This window comes from Mytilus trossulus, chromosome 14 (assembly GCF_036588685.1).
Source record: "Mytilus trossulus isolate FHL-02 chromosome 14, PNRI_Mtr1.1.1.hap1, whole genome shotgun sequence".
In the NCBI taxonomy this organism is placed as follows: domain Eukaryota; kingdom Metazoa; phylum Mollusca; class Bivalvia; order Mytilida; family Mytilidae; genus Mytilus; species Mytilus trossulus.
In genome coordinates this window covers 5,632,109-5,652,268 of record NC_086386.1, presented here as the reverse complement: position 1 = coordinate 5,652,268, position 20,160 = coordinate 5,632,109, and the positions used below count along the sequence as shown (strand labels likewise).

The 20,160-nt window shown below is 31.3% G+C and overlaps 1 protein-coding gene across 1 annotated transcript; it reads right to left on the bottom strand.

Annotated features, from left to right (window-relative positions):
• Nucleotides 1-127: 127 nt before the first annotated feature.
• On the bottom strand, nt 128-1,688 carry LOC134696751 (uncharacterized). The gene has a single exon (XM_063558680.1). The coding sequence runs from the start codon at nt 1,678-1,680 to the stop codon at nt 427-429; it is 1,254 nt and encodes a 417-aa protein (XP_063414750.1). The 5' UTR covers nt 1,681-1,688; the 3' UTR covers nt 128-426.
• Between the last annotated feature and the right edge of the window lie 18,472 nt (nt 1,689-20,160).

The window sequence follows — 20,160 nt, the reverse complement described above, 5'->3', positions numbered from 1 at the left end:
TTAAATCGATACAGTGCTGCTGCTGTGAATAACCCATTTCGTGATTACCTCTTTTGCAATTCAGATACACATATTTAATCTACTTTTGTATTAGAAATCCCATCCCAAATAGCATGATGTTAAACATTTGATGTTAGCCAGACGGAAAGCATATACATAATCCACCTATGATGGAAATATGCAAGGTAAATTGTTTTTCGATCCCGTGTATGCCTTACAGTCATTGTATAACTCTGAGATAATCTTATGATGGTTAACCACTGACTGAATTATTCATCATGTTTGGTAATGAATATGTTAACTTACAATCTACAAAAACAACTTGGAATGGATGAAACTTATATAATTACACAATGATATGGATACAAAAATATTTCGTACACTTGCAAAACATATCACAATTGTTTCACAGCCCCTGATCGTATATCATAATGTTGTCTCCATTGACGTGATATTTTGACAAGATCTGGACGTCCCTGTATAGTCTATCACTGGCACAAGAATATTATGTTTATCATTCGGAATATCCAAACTAAATTGCTTAAGAACTGGTATTTTACTTGTTGTTTCACAATAGGGACAAGTGTCGTCCCGTCTATCTACACTTTGTGAGCTGCACATCTTAAGCTGTTTATTTTTATTCCAGTTATCAGCTGTGATACGAAGGATTTGAGGATCGTCCGAGGAACTGCTGCTTACGGAATCTCGGTCCTCCCTTTTGTCAATTGTAGTTCGTTGTGATTTATCGTAATTTTGAATTTTAATAATGGGTGTCAGATGCACTGGCTTACTGATATGAGAATGAGGCATAGGCGATTTAGGTTCTGAAGACATACTTTGGTGCTTTGTATTTTTCAGCCGAGTCTTTTTCGAAGGCTTTACGTCACTTTCCGACGAACGAATTGAATCTTGCGTTTTTAATGTAGGTAGACTTTGGTTTAATGCATTTGAATATTTACAATTATGAATATACTGTCTGTGTGTCCTTGCGTGTGACAAACAATGCTGAGACCTAGCACCAGGAATATTTGACGTCGTGTGTACTTTGGACGGATTAATTTCTTTTCCCTGAGGACATATTGTATCGGACTTGACTTTTAGTATGAAAGTTCCTGGTTCCAAAAAGTTATGTTGTTGTTGTACCCAGTCAGCCGTAGCAGATTTCATATCCATAACAACGATTGGAAGTTGTTTATCGTCATCAGAAATAGAAAAAGTCGGCAATAAATGATAAGTTTTATCATGATGTGTTTTTTCTACTTCATCGTAGAACACTTCGTCATTACCGTCGGCGGTATCACCCGCATCGTTGTCATTATTATCCACATTGTCACGAACCTCTATATCAACTAACGACGCTACCTCTCGTGGCATACCACGGTGACGAAACTCGTAAAATTGACGCTTAACAAATGCAAGAAGCGGTTTTCTAATTTTTGTTCTATAAATAACGTATAGAAGTAAAGCACTCAACATAACTCCGAGCACTAGTGCTGTATTAAATCCCACGTTAGGATCATAAGTCTTGTAAAATTCCTTTTCAAGTAGATATCTCTGATCTGTTATGTCAGAATCATGTAAGTTCGTATTAATACTTGATGTATTGTTAATAATCTCAAGATTATTCGATAAAATTATTGAAGATGGAACTGTGCTTTTAGGCACAACATCTCTTCTCATTTCGTCATGAGGCTGAAAATAAAAGAATTCAAGTTATAAAATACGTTTCCATAGTAATGTTGATATTCTAAGTTACAAAAGACATGTTTCACATTAAGACATTTAAATACCCACTGGTGAGAAAAGAATGTCACGATTTTCCCCGTTTCTAGTTTCTCAACTATTCGCATAAAACAGTTTTTTTAATGAGGATTCGAAGAGAAAAAAATGCTGTCATAACTCATGCCAATTGTTACGACAAATGTATGTACTTATATAGGAATAATTGGTCTGTCCGTCATTACAGCAAGACTATTATATTCAAACAATATATATGACGTTACACAAAATATAACGAATTAATCACCTCAAAATATTTTTGGATTTGTTGGCAATTACCAAAGTCAATAAAATATTTCAAAGTTCTTATGAAGATGCATAGTCTCTGTAAATCATAAAATCTATTATTATATCATATAAAAAGAATCCTTAACTAAATGGTAAATAATCAAAACAAGACATCACAATTTCTTACAGGAAGAAAGGCCTTAACTTTGGTCAATAAAATATGGAAATAATTGCATTACTTTAATTGATTAGAACAAAAACAAGCATTTGAAAGATTTGCTATCCAACAATTAACTAGTCTACTGGCGATGAGTATTGGAGGAACAATTGATTTTTAGAACCGAATGACGGAGGAAACATGTGGTGAATTCCGGAGTGATTTGATAAGACTCTAATAAATAGAAAAGCAATAATTGACATATTAAACCAGAAATTGGATTAAATACAGCAATTAATGTAACTAAACTCATACTAATCTAAAGCTTATCAGATGGAACTTCCCTGATGACAGCAGATTGGGTGGCAAAATACAATGTAAGGAGATGTGGTATGCGTGACAATAGAATAGCTTTTCGCCAAAGAAAAAAGGACTGTTGTCTGAACTTCTGAAAGCCACCATACGGATGTCAACAATGAGCACTAACAAATCATGTACGGTAGACTTTAAAAGTGCCCTAGGATAACAAAGGAGACACCAAATTATGATGTAGGCTTTCCAAAACAGAATAAAACGAACAGCAACACACGACATTCGTGGAATGTATGAAGGCCATACAACACGTGACAGTGAAACAAGATAACAATGCATATAGCACTTTGTTTTGATCTTCACGATTACTGTCTTGTCCAAGTACGACATTTCTGATCAATTCTGCGTATACCACAGAATCAGGCCCAATGCAAAATTACGCCACAGAACTTTCATGCACCAAGACGCATATGCGTGCAATACTAAACTTGGTTGCAGGACGACACAGTAAACTGGTTCCCCGAATTTTCTTTGCTTTTAACATTAAATTTGTTTGATTTCGGGACAATTTTCCTATTTGCAATTCACCCAAATAACTACAATAAACAATATTCTTTTTTTAGTTTTTATTATGATAGTGTTCTTGTTGCTCAGTCCTTAGTTTTGTTGATACTATTATACACTGTTGTGTGTGTTTTGTTGATACTATTATACACTGTTGTGTGTGTTTTGTTGATACTATTATACACTGTTGTGTGTGTTTTGTTGATACTATTATACACTGTTGTGTGTGTTTTGTTGATACTATTATACACTGTTGTGTGTTTTTTGTTGATACTATTATACACTGTTGTGTGTGTTTTGTTGATACTATTATACACTGTTGTGTGCGTTTTGTTGATACTATTATACACTGTTGTGTGTGTTTTGTTGATACTATTATACACTGTTGTGTGTGTTTTGTTGAGACTATTATATGCTGTTGTGTGTGTTTTGTTGAGACTATTATGCACTGTTGTGTGTGTTTTGTTGATACTATTATACACTGTTGTGTGTGTTTTGTTGATACTATTATATGCTGCTGTGTGTGTTTTGTTGATACTATTATATGCTGTTGTGTGTGTTTTGTTGAGACTATTATGCACTGTTGTGTGTGTTTTGTTGATACTATTATACACTGTTGTGTGTGTTTTGTTGATACTATTATATGCTGCTGTGTGTGTTTTGTTGATACTATTATATGCTGTTGTGTGTGTTTTGTTGAGACTATTATGCACAATTGTGTGTGTTTTGTTGATACTATTATACACTGTTGTGTGTGTTTTGTTGATACTATCATACACTGTTGTGTGTGTTTTGTTGACACTATTATACACTGTTGTGTGTGTTTTGTTGATACTATTATACACTGTTGTGTGTGTTTTGTTGATACTATTATACACTGTTGTGTGTGTTTTGTTGATACTATTATATACTGTTGTGTGTGTTTTGTTGATACTATTATACACTGTTGTGTGTGTGTTTTGTTGATACTATTATACACTGTTGTGTGTGTTTTGTTGATACTATTATACACTGTTGTGTGTGTTTTGTTGATATTATTATACGCTGTTGTGTGTGTTTTGTTGATACTATTATACACTGTTGTGTGTGTTTTGTTGATACTATTATATGCTGTTGTGTGTGTGTTTTGTTGATACTATTATACACTGTTGTGTGTGATTTGTTGATAATATTATACACTGTTGTGTGTGTTTTGTTGATACTATTATATTGTTGTGTGTGTTTTGTTGATACTATTATACGCTGTTGTGTGTGTTTTGTTGATACTATTATATGCTGTTGTGTGTGTTTTGTTGATACTATTATACACTGTTGTGTGTGTTTTGTTGATACTATTATATACTGTTGTGTGTGTTTTGTTGATACTATTATACACTGTTGTGTGTGTTTTGTTGATACTATTATACACTGTTGTGTGTGTTTTGTTGATACTATTATACACTGTTGTGTGTGTTTTGTTGATACTATTATACACTGTTGTGTGTGTTTTGTTGATACTATTATACACTGTTGTGTGTGTTTTGTTGATACTATTATACACTGTTGTATGTGTTTTGTTGATACTATTATACACTGTTGTGTGTGTTTTGTTGATACTATTATACACTGTTGTGTGTGTTTTGTTGATACTATTATACACTGTTGTGTGTGTTTTGTTGATACTATTATATTGTTGTGTGTGTTTTGTTGATACTATTATACACTGTTGTGTGTGTTTTGTTGATACTATTATACACTGTTGTATGTGTTTTGTTGATACTATTATACACTGTTGTGTGTGTTTTGTTGATACTATTATACACTGTTGTGTGTGTGTTTTGTTGATAATATTATATTGTTGTGTGTGTTTTGTTGATACTATTATACACTGTTGTGTGTGTTTTGTTGATACTATTATACACTGTTGTGTGTGTTTTGTTGATACTATTATATACTGTTGTGTGTGTTTTGTTGATACTATTATACACTGTTGTGTGTGTTTTGTTGATACTATTATACTCTGTTGTGTGTGTTTTGTTGATACTATTATATTGTTGTGTGTGTTTTGTTGATACTATTATATTGTTGTGTGTGTTTTGTTGATACTATTAAACACTGTTGTGTGTGTTTTGTTGATACTATTATACACTGTTGTGTGTGTTTTGTTGATACTATTATACACTGTTGTGTGTGTTTTGTTGATACTATTATACGATGTTGTGTGTGTTTTGTTGATACTATTATACACTGTTGTGTGTGTGTTTTGTTGATAATATTATATTGTTGTGTGTGTTTTGTTGATACTATTATACACTGTTGTGTGTGTTTTGTTGATACTATTATACACTGTTGTGTGTGTTTTGTTGATACTATTATATACTGTTGTGTGTGTTTTGTTGATACTATTATACACTGTTGTGTGTGTTTTGTTGATACTATTATACACTGTTGTGTGTGTTTTGTTGATACTATTATACGCTGTTGTGTGTGTTTTGTTGATACTATTATACACTGTTGTGTGTGTTTTGTTGATACTATTATACACTGTTGTGTGTGTTTTGTTGATACTATTATACACTGTTGTGTGTGTGTTTTGTTGATAATATTATATTGTTGTGTGTGTTTTGTTGATACTATTATACACTGTTGTGTGTGTTTTGTTGATACTATTATACACTGTTGTGTGTGTTTTGTTGATACTATTATATACTGTTGTGTGTGTTTTGTTGATACTATTATACACTGTTGTGTGTGTTTTGTTGATACTATTATACACTGTTGTGTGTGTTTTGTTGATACTATTATACACTGTTGTGTGTGTTTTGTTGATACTATTATATTGTTGTGTGTGTTTTGTTGATACTATTATACACTGTTGTGTGTGTTTTGTTGATACTATTATACACTGTTGTATGTGTTTTGTTGATACTATTATACACTGTTGTGTGTGTTTTGTTGATACTATTATACACTGTTGTGTGTGTGTTTTGTTGATAATATTATATTGTTGTGTGTGTTTTGTTGATAATATTATATTGTTGTGTGTGTTTTGTTGATACTATTATACACTGTTGTGTGTGTTTTGTTGATACTATTATACACTGTTGTGTGTGTTTTGTTGATACTATTATATACTGTTGTGTGTGTTTTGTTGATACTATTATACACTGTTGTGTGTGTTTTGTTGATACTATTATACACTGTTGTGTGTGTTTTGTTGATACTATTATATTGTTGTGTGTGTTTTGTTGATACTATTATATTGTTGTGTGTGTTTTGTTGATACTATTATACACTGTTGTGTGTGTTTTGTTGATACTATTATACACTGTTGTGTGTGTTTTGTTGATACTATTATACACTGTTGTGTGTGTTTTGTTGATACTATTATATTGTTGTGTGTGTTTTGTTGATACTATTATACACTGTTGTGTGTGTTTTGTTGATACTATTATATGCTGCTGTGTGTGTTTTTGTTGTTCATTGTGTGACGTGTCTTAGATGAAAGACAATGGGCCTTGTCCTGTCACTTTTGGTCGGCGTTCTTAGTTTCAGAGTGTTGTTTGTTATAATGGTTGCAGTTGTGTTAATATCATGTTTACTTTTTACTGTAAGCAAATGCAAAACCATACAATGTTTTACGTTTTATCAGCAGAAATAAAAGTATTCAAAGAAGAATATATATATAAAAAAAGATAAAACCTTTATAAATCTGTTTTGTTATAAATCGCTGCGATATACTACAGTACCAGAAACAAGCTCATTCAATTTGAACTTTGCATGGGTTTCCTTTCTGCCATTTGAGAATAGTTGATGGAAACAGTATTCTTTTATAGCCATTAATCTGCTGTTTTATAACACGATTGTATAAGAAGGAGCTATAAACTGAACAAATATTGGGTAATGTAGTATCAGACTTGACAGTAAATCACATAAATGAAGTTAAATGGAAAGTGCAATGTACGTATACAGTATTGATTATTTTTTGTCATTTTACTTTAGAATTCCTTCTTCATGTATATATATTTAGCTTTACTAAACACAATTGCATGTAGGTGTTTATAATATGTATTCAAACCCGATGCCTTCTGTCCATAATGAGAAAATCGTCATTATCATCTTCGTTGTCTTTTCGTTGTCGTACTGGTTTTATACATTGTTGAAAATTATATGTATATCACACGTGAGTTATAATAATTGTAATAACAAAATTAATAATAGACAGAAAAAAAGAACACAGTTGTAGATTAACACTACCATGTACTTTCATCGGAAAATGAATGTCATTAATTTGAAAGTATGCCTTTTAGGCCAAGACATGTAATATTTCGAATGACTCGTGTAGATTCTTGAAACACCAGACATAGATGAAATCTATATCACGAATCAGATTAGTCACATGTACTTGATGTACAATACTGTTAACGGTGCCAATTTTAACTACATCAGGTGCGATTTCTACAGCTAATTTTACGCCTGTAAAGTCGAGGTAAAACATATATATTTCTTAATGAAAGGCAGAGAACTAATAAAACCTAAAGGAACCTCAAGTTAAGCAACAGAACAGTTTTTACATTTGATAGCCACTAGTTTATCAAAATAAAACATAATTTGTTCTATCAAGAAAAAAACCAAACAACCTTCTACAAAAACGACATTTAATTTCGACAAACATAAAAATACTTATTGATTAAAAATGAGAATTTACAAAGAGGGTATCTGGTGATATAAGTTAAACACAATTATAAAATGTCACTATCATATATGTTTTCACCTACTAAGTAATCAGAAGTATTAGAAAATATGCTTTTCAAGATAAGCAAATTTTCGTGAATATGCCACAAAACGAGGTACTAGTTATCATATTGTAATGACAATTAAAAAAAACATAACAATCTTTTCACTTCATAGAAACATCGAAACGTATCGTTGAAGAGTACAAACAGATTGAACCCATCTGCAAATTACCATTCCACTGAGACTTAAGCTTCATGTTACCACCGCAGATAGTAATTTATTTGAGATAAAAAGCAGAAGTACAAATTTTAAATAAGGCATATATATTTAAGGTAATTAAATGACAGCCGATAAAATGACATGTCAGTATTGGAGCAACTAGGGTCATTCAAGTTCATCGCTGGTTTTGTTGCCTTTTTTTATATTATTATTTGCATATAAAATGGGAATATGAGCTATGATTATTAATCTAAAACCTGTTCACTAGATGCCAAAAAAAGGTATGTTTGGCAATAAATAGACTCATCATGGATACCAGGACTAAATTTTGATTATACGCCAGACGCGCGTTTCGTCTACAAAAGACTCATCAGTGACGCTCGAATCCTAAAAAATTCAAAAGGCCAAATAAAGTACGAAGTTGAAGAGCATTGAGGACCTAAATTCCTAAATATTTTGCCAAATACAGCAAAGGTAATATATGCCTGGGGTAGAACAGCCTTAGAATTTCAAATAATTCCAAATTTTGTAAACAGTTAATTTATAAATATAACCATATCAATGATAATTCATGTCAGCACAAACAGTGTTGACTGCACGGCTTGTGATACCCTCGGGGAAATACATCTCCACCATCAGTGGCATCAACCCAGTGGTTGTAAATAAACTCATCATGGCACTGTTTGACCTTAACAACGAACAGTACCCAAGTACTATCGAGTTCAAACTTTTCTTTTTCCGCCATGAATTTCTACATATTTGTTATTGTGATCTGCGTTCATGATAAGTAAGAAATACTTAATCAATGTTTTTCAATATATACTTCTTGGATATGTTTGCGGAACACACTGTCCTATTTATACATGTAACAGTTCTTTTTAGAAGGAAGTCGTTACAACATTCAATATAGAATTATGAATGGGCGAGATGATATTAAAGTTGAAACAACTCTTAACGTTTCGTACAATACCGGGCACTTATGATGTTACTTTATCGAATATTTTTAAAATAAAAGCGAGTGTACCCTTTCCTCACAAATTTAAGTTATATCGTGATCAAATTTGACGTAATACAATTTAACCAGCTTGAATTCTTTTCCATAACTTTTGATGAAACATGTTAAACTTTGTTCATAAAAAATCTCTCTATTTCAAACGATTGTACATTTTATTTTTAGAAGTGATAAAAATGACAATATCGCACCTGCTTCATGAAAATACCTGTACAACTGCATATTCACTAACAAAACTTACAACTCGTTAATGGCTGTCCATATTCATGATCCACAGACAAATAAAAAATCAATTACGAGCAAGAAACGATCGTTCAATTTACGCTCCCATCTAAGCAGGGTATAACTTCAAGTATACAATGAAGGTGTATGAAAACTGTAATTACAGCGACAGAAAACGATGTCACCAAGCCTTGTCAAATTTCCAGGCTAGTCCAAATCACAGAATTGATATACGGTTTTTCTGTACATTTTTCAATACTCAAAGTTTAACACCTGCAGACTAATTACTACATACAATACAAACTACTGCAGATCAAATAAACATACGTCAAACGTAAAAATACAAATAATTTAACAAATATAATAAAGAAGAAATGTTTTGTAAACATTAAGAGTCAAATCTAGTATATAAGATTGAATTAAGTAGATTGTAAACATAGCGAGTCAAATCTAGTATATAAGATTGAATTAAGTAGAATGGTACTAACCTTTTTCTACACGTTTTCATTTCACATATTTGCCTTGACAGGTGCGTGTCTGAAACACAGATAAACAATAGTCTTTATGATGATAAATATAATTAATACATTGTAAACCTATTATACTATTACTCAGTAGGTATAATGCCATAACCCTAGTCATTAACAGATAATTATAGTGTTATATTGGTACAGTAACAAGTTAATGGACCAAAGATCAGATATGAACAATTTATACTATTGCAGTTATTACGTCACATACGATTTAACAAAAAACCGAATTATTTTTTACGAGAAAAAGACAATACAAAGGTTACGTTGATAAATGTTCGAATGAAAGAAAAGAAAGTTTATACTAGTACATGTAATCAAAATTACAGAATCAACTCTGTTGACGTAAACAATCAAGTATCTTACTGAAAACTTCAACATCAGATGCTTATTTGTCCAAATTTTGATTCTTTTGTCTATTTGGTTTTGCTTATTTGAGTTTTCTTGGTTACAAATCATTTGTTAAAATAAATCTATATCTGTAACATTGCGTTTTACCAATTTATTTACAGAAAAGACATCACCATTATACGCTCAATCTTACAATAGATTTAATCATTGATTCTATTTACGTACCGTGTACGCCAGACATAATATGTCAATTTGATATACCAATAGTGATTACTGACTATAAATGTTAAAAGTTTTATATTTTCGTCCACAACTTAAAAATTTTTACCTACTTAATCAAATTGTGTTTTATAGCCATTTGCCGAGAAAAACAAACAACTAGGCCAAAAAAGATTTACGCAATAAACAATCCCTCAATGGAGATATAATTCTTGTTTCATGTTAAGAGACTGACACGAGACGCATTGTAGTAGTGATCTACAAATAAAATGAATAAAGTTAACACGACATCAATTTATCCGGTGACCGTATGTGTCTTCAAGTTTTAATTGTAGAATAGAACCAATGCTATATAGATTAGTAGTTGCTTTCCTCTCGTAATTTAAACGATTCGTTATTATAAAGGGAACGAATAACAACATAAACGGTTTCAACTGTACACTATGGAATAACACAGAAAAAATGTTTGACATAACCGAAAGACTCACAAGCATAGAGACGGCCATAACAAAAACAACAAACGATATAAATTAGTTCGTATGATGAATAGATACATCTTTGACTGTCTCCCTGGTATCTTAAGTCCCTCTTTTGATACGTAACGCTCGTGTATGTTCACAATAATACGGATTTAATCACCAGAGGTGTGCTACTGACACAAAGCTGAACCAAGACAGTTATAGAGACACATGTTTGTAATTAATATTATGGTTACAATCACGAATTCGATTACCTTGATATTGAAAAATTGGAAGATAAACTAATTTTTAAGCTATTTTCATAATGTACAAAAAATATCTATGAAACACTAGTGAAACATGTATCGCAGGCAATTACAAACCGACCCTATTGTTGCTGTTGAGTTCACTCCATGCTTATGTTTGGTTCAAGTTAATCAGTTGTTCGAACTACATAGATAACTAAAGTCTATGCAACAGGTTTACCACCAAAAACTAGAAATTATTTCAGAGAAGGTTCTTGAATATACCATGTTCAACATTAGGCACGCGTTGTGTTGTATTCTTATTCAGTGATGACACAAACGTTTAAACAGAATGCTAATATGGTTACTAGCATTAAAATATTACCGTCGTCATCCAGGAAACAGATATTTATAACGATTAAAAAATTCTCAATGGCGTCCTTACAATTTTCGAAGGAATTACTTCAACTTTACAACCTGGAACCTTTGGCTTAATAGCTTTCTTGTAAGAAGCAACTCTCACAAAACAATCTGATGTGGCACTAATTTAATCATATCTTGACGGATTTTAAAAATATTTGTTCAAAAATCCATTTTTTTGTAGATTTTTTTTTCTTTTTTCAGATCTAAAATGATAATTTCAAATGTTTTTGTATGTTATGAAAATAGCTTAAAAATTAGTTTATCTCCTGATTTTTCAATTTCAATAAAATGCTTCAAATGGTTTTGGATTATCACCCCTTAGAATCAGATCATACTTCGGTACTGCCATGAATATACGGATATTGTTCTATTTATATTTGATGTAGTCGTTATCATTTTAAATTAATGATTATATCTCCCTCATAAATAGCTCTGAATTATTGTCCTGGTTTGGTTCTTGTTGGTAACTCAGGTCTTGAACGTTTACATTAAGTGTTAGGTATTCATATATCACTGAGGATGTATGTATTATTGAAATGTGTCTCTAGTATTATCCAACTGTCACACAATAGTAAACTGAATCACTATTTCTTCAATTACTGTGGGAGTTGTTTCCCTTTCCTTGTGCAGGAACTTCGAGGAAAATTCTGAACGTATTTACTTTACTCATATGCCAAAATCAAAAGCTCAAACACATCAAACAAATTGATACGATAGTTGCATTGCACAATTCACGAGAAACAAAAGACACGTCTCACGTTTTTAAACTACTGCCATTAGAAGCAGTAAAATTGGTACAGTTAATTTTGTTATTACCACTATGTCAATTCCTCTAAAGATAGACTGTAAATTAAAATTCGCTGTTATAAATTTTCGAAATCATTTTAGAGCATTGAATGTATCACCCTCGTGGTTACCTTTAAAAGATTTTATAATCTTTGATTAAACATATAGTTTTACTAATATTTGCTTACATCAATACGTTTACAATATTCTTCCAAAATAGATTTAATATCCTTATCTTTATAGTAGCTAATTAGGTTTTAAGCCATGGTACGTCCTGGAGCACTAATTTGTCGTTCCACTTAAGGAGAACAAATGTATCTTATAATAGTTTGTATCTGTAATAAGTAGGATTATTAATCAATTAAAAAGTACTCAGTATCTATACACACGCAATGTCAAAAGCTGTTAAATTCCCAAAATAAACCAATCGTACATGCAAAAACGGTTAAACTAATAAACATAAGTGGTTTTATGCAAGAACATTGAACAAACAAATTTTAAAGATTAAGACTGTTTATAATGAAGAAGACTATGTCACGAAATCAGTCACATCAAATGTCTAGGACAACACACGAAAGAAGTTAATCCAATTAGAAAGACAAGTGCACGTAGTAGCAATGTATGATATATATTCACTGAGAACACGAACAGGGCTTGCAAACAGCCAGAACAATTGATTGACCAAAAAAGTATAAGTGATTTAGAACAAGAACATGTTAAAGATAGTTAGTTGCTTGGGTAGGTAGCACTTTCATTCTAAATTATTCAATGCAGATTTATAGAAGAGACCCGTATTTCATATCAGATAATATAGATGCATCCATTCTCGTGTAATCTTATAAAGTTATTATAAATAAGTGATTGTAGAATAAATTTTAATGAGAAAACTTTCAATAAAGACCAAATTCCAAGGATTTTAAACAAATACAGCAATTATCAAAATATGTATTATACTTTTTGACAAAACCATGTCTGAAGATATGACCTCTTAGGACTATCCTCTGTTATGGATATAAAACATGAAATATTTGCAGTGTTTTATTGGAAGAACAATAATGGAAGGATAATAATTTATTCTATACAATAAAACAGCGAAATAATCATTTAGTTATTAAGGTGGTTGGGTGTCTTCCTCCATCTTGGATTGTAAAAAACTGTGAACCAAAGGTCCATATTTTCTATCAAGTTAGCAAAATTTGATGCAGGAATGCAGATATTTAATATGAATTTTTATTTAAAAGAACCAATTTATAAGAATATAACTTATAGATATAGGAAGATGTGGTGTGAGTGCCAATGAGACAACTCTCCATCCAAATAACAATTTAAAAATTAAACCATTATAGGTTAAAGTACGGCCTTCAACACGGAGCCTTGGCTCACACCGAATTACAAGCTATAAAGGGCCCCAAAATTACTAGTGTAAAACCATTCAAACGGGAAAACCAACGGTCTAATCTATATAAACAAAACGAGAAACGAGAAACACGTATATATTACATAAACAAACGACAACTACTGTACATCAGATTCCTTATACATATTAATATTTTTGCAAAAATTGATTATGTTTGTTTGTTTTTAATTTATTTTTTTAAATGCCATTTTAAGGGGAAGTAACTCTAAAATAGTGCATTTCTTAGGGATTCTACATGGAATTTTCCTATTGTGTATTTTAGCCGGAAAAAACTCACGGTGACCTTATCTTTTCTTTTGAAATTCTCAAAGCATTGTCTGAAAGCTATATTTTCCTTAAGTATTTAACAATTCTATCATTTTGTTTAGTTTCTAACCACAAAATGGTGTTTTTTCCTGTATAATCCTTACAAAATGTGTCATTTTGTCGCGTCCTGTAGCTTGAGAAAATGCGCGGTGACCTATCATTTTTATTATATATTACAACATATATCAATAGATACTACCTTTTGGCAAAGTATGAACAGATTCTATCATTTTAATTTTAGACTCCTATACCACCTTGAGCACGAATAGAATATAAAAAAAATTGGTGACTTATTAATAATGAAGATATTAGAAGAATATGTGTCATTGATTGTTAATGCTCGAATGCCATTTGTGACGTTTTGGATATTAAATTGATTTATTTTTAAATGCCAATTGAAATTCAACTCTACATTCCTCAGACTAGTACTATGGAAGCTTATGATATCTACTTGGACAAATATGTAACAGATAATACTGTAAATTCAGAAATTATTGCGATAAATGCGACAAGGTCAAAATCGCAATAATTTAAACTCGCAATTTTAAATTTTGTATATTTGGAATAAACATTACTTTTCTCAATATCGCAAAAATTAAAATCGCATTTTAGTCTAAAACGACAAGATTGCAACTAATACATGCTCGCATTCTTTTTAAAAATTTACAGTAACTTACGCTAAGAAGATGTAGAATGAAAACATACAAAACAGTCAGCATAATTAAGCATATATCTATTAATTTTGTTCTGTAAAAGCTACATTCCCAGGGAACAAATTAGGAAATATACAATACACAAAGAAAAACTGGAGTCCATAATAGAAAAAAGGATCAAAAGGGAAAAGTTTTACTAAAGTTTGTCCTTTGCGAAGGAGTATGTACACATGACAGGAACATGTATAACTGTTCATAGTATTGTTTGGGTAACATCCCAAGAAAATAAAGTACTTCAAAATTGGAAATGGACGAATATAAAGTTTGTACTTCAAAACAACGTTATGATACACAACATTAATTTGTCCATACAGTTTTTGACTACAAAAACACAATTAAATACACAGTTAAATTTATGACGGTTGTTGCTTTACATTAAACAAGAACAGATTGATTACAAAGTTTTAAGTCTTCAGTAAATTGATTCTTGTTTAACGAAGACATTGTAGTTTCAAAGTCAACAGATTAATTACGATTGACATAAGGAAGTGATCCCGTCATATTACATGCTCCTTCTGATATTATTGACCTAATTTCTAGTGATGTCTGGCTTCATACAGAAGACTATCACATCTATTCTTATATTAATGATCAATTGTACCGGAGGCATTGACAATGGAAAATTCATAACATATGACATCTTCATTTTGTACTTTAGGGAATCATTTCAAAAGTCTGGCGAACTGCTATGAAAATATTATTGACGCTTGAAAACTTTTCATTAATTATGGTTATATTGTTAAAACATGAAATGCGTCAAAATGCCCGGAAATCATGAGTTTCATTTGTAACAACTTTATTTAACACCGTGTATTCCCATCACAATAACATCTACCTTCCTAAATAAAATAAAGTTGACAGCAGATTCAATAGGGTATTCATCTCGTACTTTTCAATGTCCTAGTCAAATCTGATTTTACATACGTAGACCGTGTCGCTTCGACAACAGAACCAGAACAATACCACACATAATGCTATGTTAACAAAAGTAGACAAAATTATCAAACATCGAAACAAATCGGAAAGAGAGTCATAAGTTGTTAAAGATTTTTGTTGTCCAACTTTAAACGGGTGTCAAATGGAGAAATCATAAGATATAAATCAATCTATATAACAAAATGCCTGTTCAAAATCAGGATATGTCTGTTGTTTTTAAGTTCGTACTTTATTTGACCGGTTAAACATTTTTGGTGCAAATTTATATTTTAATTCTGGTCGCTATGATGAGTTTATTCTGATCAATTCGCTTGATGTGTATGAGTTTTTGCTTTTGCATTCTGATAATGGACTGTCCGTTTTGAATTTTTCTTGGAATTTGGTATTTTTGTTATTTTAAAAGTTTCTTGACAGTAGTTCATGAGTTTAACATGTTATTAACATTGCAATAATGTGACCATTCCTTGATATACTGAATCAGCGTTGATACGTAAGCGTGATTGGTTCAAAAAGGGAAAACGGAAAGCTGAATAGTCCTGTTTTAATGCAGATCAGTATCTAAACAAATGAAATCAACACGTTATAAATTCCATGCGTTCGAAGCGCTTGTTTGATTTATCATCACCATTTAGGAACGCCCAATGCCACATATTTGAAAGCCTAGAATGTATAAGAAGACAAGCACTTTAAGAGCTATCCTATTGAAAAGGACCTATAAAGTAGCAAAATACACAAATGACCAACTTTGTCTGAGGGAGCTGAAACCTTTGTTTTAAACATGCGCTGTAAGGGACTATGGAACCTAGGGAAGTTCTGATCCCGCTCTTTTTGAATTTATGCGATAAGCTCAGTTTTTTGTTTGGTACCTTGATTTGTTTGTTCCTAATCGATTTGCAACACTTGAACATAGAAAACTACTGTCGCCTTAATATGTCAATCAACTAATAGAACTAAGTCTAGGCACGTGTTGATTTAAAATATTAATTTAATTATAATTATAAAAATATAATTTTGAACAACGAAACCTTTCAAATCACATAATGAAAATTGCATGTGAGACACTCTAACACAACGAACAATGCTACAATAAATATGAATGAATCAACACATTCGTATCGTTCCGAGACCTAATAAGAAAAATTGAAAAAAAATGTGCTTGTAATGTAGCACTATTAAAAACTAAAAATTAAATCATGGGTTTTTTCATATTATCTAAAAAAAAAATCCGGATATTTTTTATCATTTAATGCAATTTATATTTGCCTCTGTGAAATGAAATTAATATTTAAGAAGAAAACCATGTTATTATACTCCGTTCTACCACTACAAAGAATACAGAACATTAAACTTCTAGAAAACTTGTAAAAAGTATTGATAATCACTTAAGTCGGCAATTAACGGAAGTTATTAGGTTAGAAGATCGGCACGTTTTTCGAAGACAATTAGACAGACGATCATTTTACAGGGTACCAAAGCAAACATATTTCAATTATATTGTCAGTTCAGGGTGATTAAAGGACAAGCTGACGCATATTCAATTTGATGAATTAAAACAAATTGGTTTGCTGTTCGATATGTAAATGAGTTAACGATAAAGACAGAGAACAGACAGGTCGTCATCTATTATTACCCAGTTTTTATGTATACAGATAAAAGATTCAATAACGATAAACATGGTGAACGTAATTAAACATTGTTTTAGATAATTTTAAAGCATATCGGTATCTTTAAAATGTTAGACCAACAATAATTCTTTCAGCATTGGCTTATCATATATATTCAGTAAATGAACGGTTGTATTATATGTTCTTCAAAAAGTGTTTATAAATATGATATTATACACCTTGAGATGCACAGGTAACGAAGCTGAGTGATTGTAATGAATAATGACAATCCGATAGGAAGTATTTACCCGAATCTATAGGATTGAAACTTTACTTTTGTTTTGTTGTTTAATCTACGTTTTTGTTGGTCTTTTCGATGTATTTAGGAGAGGATGAGGGCATGTTCACGCTGATTATATATTTAGTTTACAATATAGACGATTCTTCTACGTTGTTTATTGTCTATATGCTAACCAAACATAATTTGAGTGCAACGTTTATTATCCTTTGATTGTTCATGTACGTCTCTAAACTTTAATGAATCGAAACAAGAACGAAATTTGATCATATGCATTATTCGAACTGTAGCTTATCAAATCATGTCAATAGTAAACTAAAGCGAGTCATGAAATGTATTGTAAAATCACTTATTCCAATAGTAAACTAAAAATTAGTATGGCGTTCTTTATCACTGAACTAGTATATATTTTGTTTAGGGGCCAGCTAAATGACGCCTCCTGGTGCGGGAATTTCTCGTTACATTGAAGACCAGTTGGTGACCTTCTGCTGTTGTTTCTTCTATGTTCGGGTTGTTGTCTCTTTGATACATTCCCCATTCCCATTCTTAATTTTAAAGTAAGTAATGAAATGTACTGTAAAATCACTTTTTCCAATAGTAAACTAAAGTAAGTAATGAAAGTTACTGTAAAATCACTATGTCCATTAGTTTCATTTGTACTTTTTTACAATTATTATAACTTCATGAACAGTATAGTATTAGGCTTAGCTGTATGAATCTGACATTGTCTCTATCCATTATTTGTAAATAGTGTTGCAAGGTATTGTCCTTTGTCTAGACATACTTTACATCGATATGGTTTGTGTATTATAAACCCTTTCTCGCACTCTATAGTAAATCTTTCCAATTAGTTACTTATAGTAAGTAATACTATTATTCTATTATAAATGATATTCCAATTTGATTGAACTAAATGACAAAGCAGGTGTAGGTGAGGTGGATTAATCATTCCATAATAACGCATGCATTCCCTTTATAACATAATAATGCTTCAAAAATGAATATTGTACCCGCTACGCACTTCAGAAAAGACAATGCATACATCGGTATATATTATATTTGAAGTTATAGCAAAAACCGTGTTTTATAATGTTTTGATATCAATAGAATAATATAGCTGAGTTAAACATTACAGTCAAAAACAATTCTTCCAACATATCTTCTTATGATGTTCGTGTGAACGTCCTTATTATAAACTACAACCAAACTTGTATATAATAGGAATGCATTAATGGTCAACTATTTGTTATACAAAAATTCTAGGACATGGTTTACACTGTTTTTCGCTTTTCTCATAACCATAAGATTTAAATAAGACAACCATATAATACTTGGACGTCATTATGTGTCTGTAATGTTTTGTAGCACTGTTTGTCGAGGGCAATTTAATTGGCGCATCCGATGTATGTCTGTATTAGGTTAATCGGTATTCAACTTAAAGCTCTATTGATCGTTATATACAGACTAGGATAATACTTTAAGACAAATATACAAAATTTACCATTAGATAAAGGACGGTATGATTTCATATCACCGAGTTATGTACTATGATTTTGCATTCAGTGTTTTTGGGCAATATTTGTTATTATTGTATTTAGTTAAACATGTGTTTTGTATTTAACCGCAGAAACCACTCAATGTGTTTTTGTAATAATGTCGATTTTCTTTATCCCATTCGACAAAAAACACTTGGACACTTATTTGTTTTTGATTGTGACCATAATAAGGTTTTAGTCTGATAGTTAATAAATTAATTTTCTACGTGCTAGGACGTAAATGACACAGACAATCTAAACAATATCTGATACTGTAATTACTAAATTAAACTATCTTTAAAAGACTGCATATGAATGTGGCTGACAATACACGCACTTGCTATGAGATAAATGGTTCCCTCCTGAAAAGGTTCCCGGATGTGCAATTACATCAAATCATAACCAATAATAGCCATAGGACATTCCATTGTGGCTAAAGAACTAATATGGTTTATGGACAATTTGGTATTATCAATATATATTACCAATGTCATTTAAACTGATCGGGCGGAGCTTACGTTTTGATTTGCATAAGGACAGTCTATTTGAAGATGTGTGTGATTAGGATGATTTCCGTTATAATTATTACTGATTTCTAATCACCTATCAGTGTCATCAAAGGAATTTACAAAAACATTTACTGGACACGTCATTGATGAGTTTATCCTAAAACACCTATCTATAGATAGAATGGTTTATTATGAACGAAACGGTTAAACTCCGCCCAGTCAAGTGAAATAAATTGAGTAATAGTAACACTCTAGAACTATTGTATTTGGTCAGATTTGAAAACATTTTAGTCGTCTTCAATTAATATCCCTAATGTCCATTTGTTCTTCATAAAGAATATACTAAAGCAGTGTCAGGTCAAAAGGTCGTAAGCCCTCACACAAAAAAAATTCTAACAGTTGAGTTGGAATATTTTAAACTGTGAATAGGGTAAGACCAGATATATCGCTTTATATATAAAGGCAACAGTAGTATACCACTGTTCAAAACTCATAAATCCATGGACAAGAAACAAAATCGGGGTAACAAACTAAAACCGAGGGAAACGCATTAAATATAAGAGGAGAACAACGACATTAAAATGTAACACACACAGAAACAGACCGAGCATCAGACAAAAC

Coding starts and splice junctions, on each gene's coding strand:
- LOC134696751 (XM_063558680.1), bottom strand. CDS start 1,680: ATGAGAAGAGATGTTGTGCCTAAAAGCACAGTTCCATCTTCAATAATT.